Genomic DNA, 11,574 nt, shown 5'->3' with positions numbered 1-11,574 from the left:
GAGAAGGTGATCATTTGCAAGCCAGGAAGAGAGCCCTCTCCAGAACTTCACCATGACGGCACCCTAATGTCAGACTTTGTAGCCTCCAGTGGTGTGAAAAACAAATGTCTGCTGTTGAAGCCATCCAGTCTATGGTATTTTGGCCAGTCTGAATTGACTAAGACAAACCTCTATATGAGGATTTATGAACAGGTTCCTAGGCAAGGGAGTTTGCAAATTGAAGAGACACCCCGAAACATACCTACTACCCCTCCTTTTTTATTTAAGTTTCACAGGATCGTCTTGGTTCTCCTTTTCTTAGGTGCCTCCAATCTTCTAAGTATAACTTATTCTCTGACAATTCTCTGACAGAATAAGTAGTTATTCTCTGACAATTAAGGAGAAACAAAAACAAAACCAAAAAAAAAAAAAAAAAGAAGACAAAACACCCACATTTGTCCCTGAAATTTAAAATAAGAAGGGTGGTTCCATTGTTTTCTGATTGTGGGGTCAAAAAACAAACAAGCAACTAGACTAGCAATCAAATACCTTTAGATCCCAAACTTCATCCTATCACTGGTTTCTGGATGGATTATTTATTGCCCTTGAAATTCAGCAGAGTGTGGCTGGGTGCAGTGGCTTACACTTGTAATTCCAGCACTTTGGGAGGCTGAGGTGGGTGGATCACCTGGGGTCAGCAGTTCGAGACCAGCCTGACCAACATGGAGAAATCCCGTCTCTACAAAAAATACAAAATTAGCTGAGCGGGGTGGCGCATGCCTGTAATCCCAGATACTTGGGAGGCTGAGGCAGGAGAATCACTTGAACCTGGGAGGCGGAGATTACGGTGAGCCAAGATTGCGCCATTGTACTCCAGCCTGGACAGCAAGAGTGACACTCTGTCTCAAAACAAAATAAAACAAAACAAAAAAAGAAATTCAGCGGAATGAGGAGTCTTAAAAACCTAAAAGCTAGAAGGGGTTTTATCTAATCTAACCTCTGGATTTTACAGCAAAAGACATTGACAATAGGCCTTAGGTCACAGAATGACTAGAGGTAGAGTCAGTGGAATATTTCTCCTAACACAACGTTTGTGATCTTTTCATTACATCATCTAAGCAGAGCCTGTAGGGGTTAACTCTGAGAATTGGGGATGATGCTTGTGATAATGCAGTATAAAGTAATGTCTAAATGTAAGATATGATTCTAAGATGGGAACACGGAATCGGGATGGAAGACAGGAATCTTCACCATGTATGAATGTACAGGAAACCACCAATAAATGCCTTTATTCTTGTTCTGTAAAAACTTACATGTAAATAAAAGATCCCCGAAATCGATCTGAACTCTGTTATTGCCACAAACTTTTATCAGAAAATGGAGATTAGGATGTTCCCACTGCCAGATGGTATAGGAATATGGTTGAATGTGGACTATGATCACAGACTGGTTTCAACGGTGGGCTCTGTCACTCAGTATAGTTGTGCGACAGTTAGGCAAGTGTGTACCACTTAGAAAACTTCTTCCCTGGGTCAAGCTACCCAATTTTACTTGCTTCTGTTGCCCAATATACAAAATAGGGTAGTTACACACACTCCATAGGGTTATTCTTAGGCTTAAAGTAACCAATATTTGTGAAATTATAAGAACAGTGTTTGGCATATAATAAACATATTACATGTGTTACCTGTCATTATTGTTACTTGCTTTTCTGTTGCAAGGACTGAAAGTTATTCTTCTGGAGTAGGGAAATTTCCATTTAAAATTCCATTGGCTAGGTTAGAGGTTTCAGTTGATTTAGTAACCAATTAGACATGGAAAGGAATTACTTCTTTCGCGGTGGCTTCATCTTTATCTGTATCCACTACAAAATTCATAAAGTGGGCATTATTTGCTTTTCACAGACCAGAAAACAGGCTAGAGAAGGTAACTGCTTGGCCAGAAATGGAAGTTGAGTCAGTCGTGGCTAATGGTACAAACTACACTTGAGTCTACAAAGCAACAGATGAAGGTTTTCTCCAAGTGAAGACTTTCTGGACTTGTAAAATCCTCACACTTCCATGGACCTGTAAGAAGATAGGGTGGGGTAGTTGGAGGAGAGGATCCACATCCCTCTTTCAGCCTAGGACCAACTTGGCTCAGAGGCCTTTTCCCATGCCACCCAAGGCTCCCTGAGAAATAGGGTCGGCTTGCTGTGAGGGAGGTCGGCCCAGTCTTTCCCGAGCCTTCCTCAGGGAGAACTCGGGGAGTCTCACTTCCCTGCAGAAATCTGTGGAGTTTAATTTGTAAATTTATGCCGAAACTACACTTTTGTGTCAAAGAGCAAGGACGGCCAAGAAGCGGCAACACGAATAAGAGCGCAGGGAAATGGGGCCTGCGAACGACCTCGGCCTCGGGAACTCCCGCAGCTCCGCCCCACGCGCGACGCCCACTCGAGGACCGCCACCCGCCTCCGCTCCTGGAGGAGGCGTGGTCGACGCGCACCGCCATCTTGGACGCCTTTCTAGGAGCTCTGTTTACCACTCTATGGTCGCCCGCTCCCGCCCCGCCCCTTCCCAGTCATTGTCTGGAGGAGCAGCCGCGGCCGCAGCTCCTTCTCTTTATAAGCCCGCAGTTCCCGGATGTGAATGGATTACAATGTATCTTTCAGGGAAACCTATTATTATCAATGTGACTCCACGGGGGAGTCCATGGTGATGATGATGAGGAGGAGGATGATGATGATGAGACACCTCTAAACTTGGAACAAGTTTAATACTTGAGAGAAGAAGAAAAAAATCACCAACAAGATTTGTTTGAGGAAAAATTATAACTATCCTGTGTTGATTTTTGTTTTTTATAAACAATAAGAAAAAGTTGTTGGATTTTTTTTAATGATTTCTTTTTTGGGGGAGGGAATTTTGTTGCAGTTTTATGGTGGAAAATGCAAAAACCAGAGCCAGGTGCATAATCTTGTAATCTGTGGATATCCCTGGAGCAGGACTGAGTACCAGTTAAAATACTTTTTGGGGATACACATGTGAGATACTAAGTACTTGCAGAAGATTTTTGTCTATCTTTTTAAAGTCTCTTTCCTTGGAATATTGTGAGAATATTTGTGGCCATTTAAGGTAACGTTTCAATTTGCCGTCAGAGTAAACTGTTTGTAATTGAATTTAATTTTTAAAATGTCGATCCCGATGTTTTATTAAAACAAAAGGGACAACCTATTAAATAATTGCCAATGGGAAAAAGTGTGTGCATGCATTTTGTGTATGTACTCGCACATCTAGCAATACCAGGGTTTGTAGAATGTGTTTTTTTTTTTTTTTTTTTTTTTTTCCAAACACACGTTAAAATAGCGTACGTTGCATATACCGGATAAAGCACGCTTGTTATTACGAAACGATAGAATTATGAAGCTTAAATTTTATCCTAAAAAGTGATGTGAAAAAGTATGTTTTAAGAGCATGCAGGGCCTATAATGGTAAATGTTGAATTAAAAACTTACAGTGTTGGCGAACAGGGACTTAGCGTGCCTAGGAACTCAAGTGCAAAAACAAAACAACATCCACCCCCAAAAATTGTCCTTTTTTTTTCTCGAAGTTTGCAGTTATACTATTCTATGACTTAAAAGGGAGGGGAAAGAAAGTGTGCAATTCAGATTTCGCCCCCAACGCAAAACTACCGAAACGAAAATCTCCCCAGGAAAATGTGGCTTGATTTATAGACGAAAAAGAAAAATATTGTTCCTCTTGGCAAAGTCTTTTTGCATCACGTGTATTTGCAGCCTAGTATAAACTTGCTTTGCCGTGTGTGGATGTGTGAGTGAGAGGGAACGAGAGTAAGAGAAAGAAAGAAGTGAAGGGATGTAAACTCGAATAAATTTCAAAGTGCCTCCGAGGGATGCAACGGGCAAAAACTGAACTGTTCAGGCTTCAGATTGTAACTGACGATCTGAGGAAAAATGAGGTGCTCGATGAATTTTCGTTTGTATTTTTTGGCGAGGCGGGGGAGGTGTTGAGATTTTTTTTTTTTCCCTTGGGGTGGGTGCGAGGGGGATGCATCCTAGCCTGCCCGACCCGGAGCAAGTCGCGTCTCCCCGCCGGAGTCCCCCCACCCATTTCTTTGCTGAACTTGCAATTCCGTGCGCCTCGGCGTGTTTCCCCCTCCCCCCTTCCCTCCGTCCCCTCCCCTCCCCGGAGAAGAGAGTTGGTGTTAAGAGTCAGGGATCTTGGCTGTGTGTCTGCGGATCTGTAGTGGCGGCGGCGGCAGCGGCGGCGGCGGGGAGGCAGCAGGCGCGGGAGCGGGCGCAGGAGCAGGCGGCGGCGGTGGCGGCGGCGGTTAGACATGAACGCCGCCTCGGCGCCGGCGGTGCACGGAGAGCCCCTTCTCGCGCGCGGGCGGTAGGTACCGGCGCCGGCGGGGCTCGGCGGGGCGGAGGCGCCCGGCGGCGCGGGGTTCGGGCTCGGCGGCCCCGCACGCGGCTCCGCGCTTCCAGCGCCGCGGGCTCCCGGCGCCCGGCGCTCCCAGAAGAGACACCCCTTCCCCTCCCGCCGCTTCCCTCCCCCTCGCCGCCGGCCCCCCCGCCCCTCCCCGCGATGCCCCCTCGGAGGGACCGAGGACTTTGCCAGGGGCCTGACTTTAATTTTTATAACCCCTTTCTTTCACAAATTAGGGTGCTGGACAATTACAGGACCCGACCCTCCACTCCACTCCTCCCCACCCTGTCACCCCACCCCTCCCCCTTTGGACGTGTTTTCACTCCAGAGACGCTCATCTTTAATTTCTTGATAGCTACTTTGAAAAGCGGAGGGGAGTGGTGTGTGCGAGTGTGTGTGCGTGTGCGAGTGTGAGTGTGCGAGGGGGGTGGGGTGCAGGGTGGGGGGAAAGTTGAGACCGGATCGTTCTCAGTAGTTTCTCTTTTCTCTGTGATCCATTCATTTCTCGCTCTACCTCCTGTTGCATAAAATGATGCGCTGAAGAGCGGCTTTTTTTTTTTTTTTCTTTCCCGGATTTGGTTTTACAGTGAATGTTACCAGTTTGATCGTCTCTTTGGAAATACAATATCGCTTTTTTTTTTTTTTTTTTTTTTTTTTTTTTTTTTTTTTGCTGTTGCTGCCTATTCCATCTTAAAAAAACAAAACCAAACCCAACCCAACAACAAGTCTCCCATCCCTTCCTCCTTTCCACCTTAATCCCACCCGCCCCCACGTCCCTACCCCCAACCCCCCAGTCTCCAAAAATCCGATTGTGTTTTCTCCAAGGATTGGGACTGGATTTTCTGATTGCGGTTATTTCCATGTTTCTAGGTTTGTGTGATTTTGCTAAAATGCATCACCAACAGCGAATGGCTGCCTTAGGGACGGACAAAGAGCTGAGTGATTTACTGGATTTCAGTGCGGTAAGAAAGAACGGTGGAAACTAACAACAGCTGTGAAAAAAAACAAAACAAAAACCCAAACACTTCAGCTAGAAACCAGTAGGAATGCAAAGGACAGTAATAATTTTTAATTGGCTGAACCCTTGGTAAATATGAAGGTCTTTTTGACAAGTTTTTAACTATAATTTTGGGGTGTGATGGAAGATTCAGGCTTTTTGTTTTTTTGAGTTTTATTACTGGCCTTCAATTCCCTACCCACTAATTACCCCAAATAATGGAATCTCACCCCAGTGGAAAGCAAAAATAGACACCCCTAAAACTGTAAACCACCCCTAAAACTTGGCCATGTCTGAACATTGAGACTACTGATACTTTGCACACTACTCTTCCTTTTATTTATTGTTTTTGGAAATGGCAAATAGAAAATAGGAGACCCAGTTGTCTCTTTAAAGTTTTAAGCTGATGATGCTTTGGATTAGTAGGACCTGTTAGTTACATCTTACCTTCTAGTTACATCTTTTCCTAGGATTCTTAAAACTAGTGTGGATATGCTGAGCATACATTCTTTAGAACCTTTTGGACTGTTTTGGTAAATTTCGTAGTCGTGGCATCAGCACAAAGCGGAACTTAACACACTTGTGGAGTTTTACTGCTGTACTTGGTCCTTCTCCATCCCTCTGCTTCCCTTTCCTAAACCAAGTCCCAGACATGTCAGAAGAATGAATTCATTTTTAATGCTAGATGAGTTTGGTGTAAGATGCATTTGTAAAGCAAAATAAAAAGAATCCACAAAACACACAAAATCCAAACCGCCTTCCAAGTGGGGCTCTTTCCTGCTGCTGCTGCTGCTGCTGCTGCTGCTGCTGCTGCTGCTCCTCCTCCTCCTCCTTCTCCTCCTCCTCCTCCTCCTCTTCTAGACCTTCTTTTGGAGAAATGGCTTTCGGAAGTTTTGCCAGGAAACGTAGCCCTAGGCAGGCAGCTTTGCAGCCCCCTTTCTGCTTGTTGCACTTTCTCCATTCGTTCCTTTGCTTTTTGCAGGCTCTGACTCAGGGAAGGTGTGCATTATCCACTAGATACGTCGAAGAAGAGGGAAACCAATTAGGGTCGAAATAAATGCTGGAGAGAGAGGGAGTGAAAGAGAGAGTGAGAGTGAGAGAGAGAGAGAGAGAGTCTTGCTTCCAATTGCTCTCCTGTTAGAGACGAAATGAGAATTTAGTGCAGGTGGCACTTTTATTTTTATTTGGGTTCACGTATGACAGGCAAATTCTGTACGAGATGGAAATGGACATTGCCACGTTTATGGCCAAGGTTTCCAATATAAAACAAACAACTTTTTTCTTCTCCTTGGTGAAACTAGTGTTTTTCTAGAGAGGCTGCTGGCCTCCAACCTGAATCTTGATAACATTATGGGGACTCTGTTCCCAATGTAGTAGTTCTGCTTGGCCATCTAATGAACCTGAGGAAAAAGAAAGAACAGAGTGATAATGGGGGCTGGGGGTGGGATTCGGAACGTTGTTTCTCTTTTAGTTTTAAGTTGGATGGTGATGTATTTTACTAAATAAACCCTTAGCATAAACTCTAAGCTGGTAACAGTATGAAAGATCTTTGAGGAGCTCTGAAGGCACAAATGTCTTATTTTCAACTGTAATATTTCTTCGTTTCTTTTAGATGTTTTCACCTCCTGTAAGCAGTGGGAAAAATGGACCAACTTCTTTGGCAAGTGGACATTTTACTGGCTCAAGTATGTAAATTCTTTTCTTAGTGTGAAGTTAAATGTTTTTGGCTGTTTATTTACTCAGTTATATGTTTCTGGCTCTGTTGAAGTGTTCTGAAAAAGTCATTGAATTTTAGCCTATAATCATATGGTTATTGCATTACCCATCAGTGGTATATCTTACACAAAATGTTATCTTGTGCAATTAAAATTAGGTCTTTTTTTTTAAGTCAAGGAAACTCTCTCAAAATTCCATCACTTAATTTAAAAGCAATTTTCTAATGCAGTTGTAATCAAACACATGAAGATAAGACCAGTGTTAACATGGGGAATAAATTAATGTTTCCTATTTGAAAATAAGGGGAAAAAAATCTCTAACATTCATAAAATGGGAAAATCCCTTGTAAATAATATCATTTATTAGGTACTGTACACAATTAAACCTTTTAAAGAAATGAACACTTAATTCTGCAAATAAATGCTATGTAGTAAACCATAGCTGTAAATAGCCTCTTGCTAATCTTAGAGGCTAAATATGAATTCACTTATATTTAAGATGCCCTTATTGATGCTTTAGCTGTTTCTTTTTCCTAATGATTTACTTGTGCAATGAATTTTTACTGTATTTAAAGTTGCAAATCTGGAAGGACTTTTACATTTTATAAATGAAAGATCTTTGGGTGATGCTTAAAAAAGACGCTAGCACTATTCACAAAGGAATCTGTGTGCACAGTGATTATCTGGCATCTAAGGAGGGGTTTATTACAGGGCTATTTGAATATCTCTTATTAAAAGTGCAGAGTGAAAAATATTCATTTAAAATGTATTTTTTTAATCCAATGAATTTCAAATAAGAAAAAGTTATACATCATTGCCTGCTGTCCTGTAAGTCCGAGGCTTTAATCCATTTATGCTTGTTAAACAGCTGTAGTATTTTAGGAGTTCTGGCAATGGTATATAACAGTACATTAGGCCGAGTACTGTTCTTAAGTCAGACTGGTAAATGTTGACGTCTTTTAGCTGTGAGATGCCAGTGGAATTGTCTGTCAACTATGAATATAATTTAACATCTCTTAATATTTGTTTGGTGCTATAGTAATGAAAGAAGTTTGTTTGCTTATGTGATTTGTGTAATTGTTATATTTTTATAAAACTAATGACTTTTAAAAGTTGTTCATTTCCAGATAAGTTCCTACCCCTTCTGTTGCCCGCCTAAGTTTAGGGAATTTGTGTGTCTGTAACTTGTTTTAAGAAATGTGAGATGCCTGTTGTATTTTTATTTTAGTTTTTTGATACACATTGATTAAAAGGACCATTGACAGACAATATGTTTGTGTTTTACTATCCTGGACCTTGTTATGTTTTCCACTTAGGGACTTGGGACAGTTTTTATATTAGTATTATATCTTTAAATTTCTGTGTAGTATCCTCTGTGCAGCTTTTAAGATGGAAAATATGAATATGCATGTTTGACGTAAAGGTAAGGACAAGTATCTTTTGTGGGCAAATTAATTTTTCATGTTAGACAAGATCAAAACTGTAACTATCTTTGACAGTATTTTTTTATGACAACTTAAAAATGTGTATTCAGTTTAAATCTAAAAGTAGCTTATGTCAGGCACAGAGATAGACTACTTTTAAAGTCAGTGCTAAAAAACTAGTTTGCAGTGTTGTGAAAACATGCATTTATAATAAGTATGTTACTTTAGATATCATTTAATAAAGTAAGGTGTGTAGAAATATGAGATTGTGTTACATTAAAAAAGACAACTGTATGTCTGATCCATTTTCTGTGTTCACATTTAAATAAAGTTCTTGTTGTGATGTTTAAATGTTTATAGAGAGTACAGGCTCTATAAGTTGAATATGTATTAGTACATTTTGGTAAGTGATCATGTATCAACACTTATACAGTTCTTAAGACAGTCTCTCACACACACACACACACACACACACACACACACACACACACGTTCATGCATGCAAACCTGGAGAGAGACTTCACTCTTAGTAAGTTATGTTATGCTACTTCTAATGCATACACAGTGATTATTTTGAAGGTGTGGAACTTTAAGTTACGTTGTACCAGAAGTGGTGTTTTCAGTACCAAATGTTTACTTGTAAGGGTAAAAAATGTAGTCTCTTTTATTCTGGCTGTCTGATTGAGAATGCAGGGTATTAATTTCATGTAGTATGATGGTGATTATAATATATAGGGTACAGATTGGAGGGTTCAGTTTTCTTCTATCAAGATATATTTGAACACAGGGCTATTAGTTAAGAAAACAGGTTGTATTTCCACTTAAAAGACTTAAATCTTTTTAAAAAGTGTAACACATTTTAAAAATCATGAAAACTGCATTTTGCCCTTTAATTGGTAGGATCAACTAGGAAACTTTGGAGAGAGAAATAATTTTCTGAATTCACTTCAAGTTAATATCCATTGTCTTGAGTGGACTCAGATGTCCCTTTCATGGGTTGCTTTGAAACTTGGATTTAGGAAAAAAAAGATCTCAACTCTAAGTAAACTGTTCCTATTTGAAAAATCAGTTATAGTTTTTCAAAGTGAGGCATGGCAATAATTCATGCTTAGAGTTCCCAGTAGCTTTTGATTCCATTAATACAGGATGCTCCATAGTGATTTGCAACGTGAGAATAAAAATAAAGTGTGGCCATATTCCCTTTAATCTTTCATTTCACAAACATGGTTTTTCCTACCACCTTAAGAAATGGTGAGGCTGCTAGGGAGAATGGAATGTAACCTGAGCTACAGCCTGACATTCCCAGGGAGCATTTTTCACATGAAAGGCTTTTGTCAACCCAGGAAAGGACTAGCAGTTTTTGTTTGATGTTTGCAGGTGTTCAGCAGAAAGCACTAAAACAATTCAGCCATGATGGTTCAGAGCTTCGATGACCTTAACAGGGAAAATTGGTGGGCTCTGGAATTATTTTTAAGAAATAGTTGTAACCCATATGGTAACTTAAACAAAGGGATTTAATATCCGTTATATCATTGATCTTAAAACAAACTAAAAGCATCCACATGCTTGGATGATTGGAAAGTTATTCTCATTGAAAAGTAGGATGCCTAAGTTACCAAAAAAAGAAAATCATGTAAACAGTCTATAAGTTATTGATGAGTATGGGCTTAATTTTCTGATACAGCAAAAGGGCAGTTTATTTGGTTACCTTTGACTCCTGTGAGGAAAAGATAAACATACTAGCTTTGGCATCTTTTGAAACAGTCATTTTAAAGTTGGGCCACTAAAATGATGTATTCTAAAGAACTTGTTAGATCAGGCCTGGTCACATCTGTTGCATGTATTTACTGGGGGTCTATGACAGATACTACATCTTTCTCCTTTAGTTTAAAAGTTGAGCTTTTTCCCCTGTAATTGTTTAGTTTTACTGAGGTGTTCAGGTATTGTGAAAAGATTGTCAAATGAACGAGTGTTTGAACCAGCGCAGCATTAAAACACACCACATCTCTGTAGTGGGTCATTTTTGGAAGAGAAAAGTATTGCCTGAAATTTACGTAAGTTAACTAACCTATATCCAAATGACACAAAAATGATATGCCAATTTAGTGAATTCATTGAGGTGGAAAAAAATCAATCCGGTGGGTAGTTTTGTATGATACAGAAAATTCACATGGTCACATCCTGAAATTTGAGTTCATAGTGATGGCATGAAAAAAAATTGGTTTCCCCTTAAAGGTATTTGTTGAGAGCTGCTTAATATTGTGTGTGTGTATATAAGTGAGTGAAAACACCCTTAATCGTAAATGGTATGATTCATAAGGGAGCTGTGGCTTTTTGAAAAGGGCAGAGTAATTTAACAGGTTAAAAGAAGTACAGTGGCATTAAACCCATTATGTTAGAATCATAGAATTTTGGGCATAGAAACCCTTTAGAAATGTTGCCCAGTGCCTTCATTATTACAGGCAAAGAAAACTGAGGCCCAAGATAAGGAGTTCCAAACTGTGCTTTTTTATTTGTTATTTTAAAAAACAAGTTTTTATTTGCTAATTCTCTATAGCCCTGCAAATCCTTTATTGGAAATAATCGTGGTCTCACTGCTGTCTTTCTGTCATTTGTACTGCGTAATGGGGCATGAGGATTAGTGTGCTGATAGTTGTGCATATAAATGCTTCTGTACGTGCATGTGCTTTCTGAAAACTTCTTTAGGTTTGGAGCTGAATTTTGGATTATTGATCATTCTCTTTTGCCTGGTCTTCCCTGTGACTGTTTTGCATGATGTTGGGTAAAATAATAGTGTGGGTGAGCATGTCATAGTGCTTCTCAGTGTGTTGGAGAGGTGTGCTGTGTACCTTATACCTGTTGTATTTTTTAAATCCTCACAAGAACCTAGTGAGATCCAAGGATTACTACTATTCTCTATTCATAGCTGAGGAAACGGAGAGATGTTAAACAACTTGATTTTAAGGTAGCCAATAATGAAATTAGGTTTGTCTAGCTCAAAGTCCTGACTTCTACACACACACACACACACACACACA

General features: G+C 40.3%; 1 protein-coding gene across 12 annotated transcripts in view; it reads left to right on the top strand.

Moving 5' to 3' along the window:
• Nucleotides 1-2,546: 2,546 nt before the first annotated feature.
• TCF4 (transcription factor 4) overlaps nt 2,547-11,574 on the top strand; it is a 371,854-nt gene continuing 362,826 nt past the window's right edge. For 4 of the 12 annotated variants that reach the window (XM_030926185.1, XM_030926183.1, XM_030926184.1 and 1 more), the window contains exons 1-2: nt 4,038-4,364; nt 7,010-7,082. In XM_030926185.1, coding sequence (XP_030782045.1) covers nt 7,010-7,082 — 73 coding nt within the window. In that variant the 5' untranslated portion in view covers nt 4,038-4,364. Of the gene's footprint in view, nt 3,090-3,770; nt 4,365-5,270; nt 5,363-6,260; nt 6,397-7,009; nt 7,083-11,574 lie in introns of those variants that run through there. The other 8 variants (XM_030926187.1, XM_010375827.2, XM_010375837.2 and 5 more) reach the window with 7 other exon arrangements.

Source organism: Rhinopithecus roxellana, chromosome 21 (genome assembly GCF_007565055.1).
Source record: "Rhinopithecus roxellana isolate Shanxi Qingling chromosome 21, ASM756505v1, whole genome shotgun sequence".
Taxonomy (NCBI): Eukaryota; Metazoa; Chordata; class Mammalia; order Primates; family Cercopithecidae; genus Rhinopithecus; species Rhinopithecus roxellana.
The sequence above is the reverse complement of the archived record's forward strand: the minus strand, read 5'-3'. Positions and strand labels throughout refer to the sequence as shown.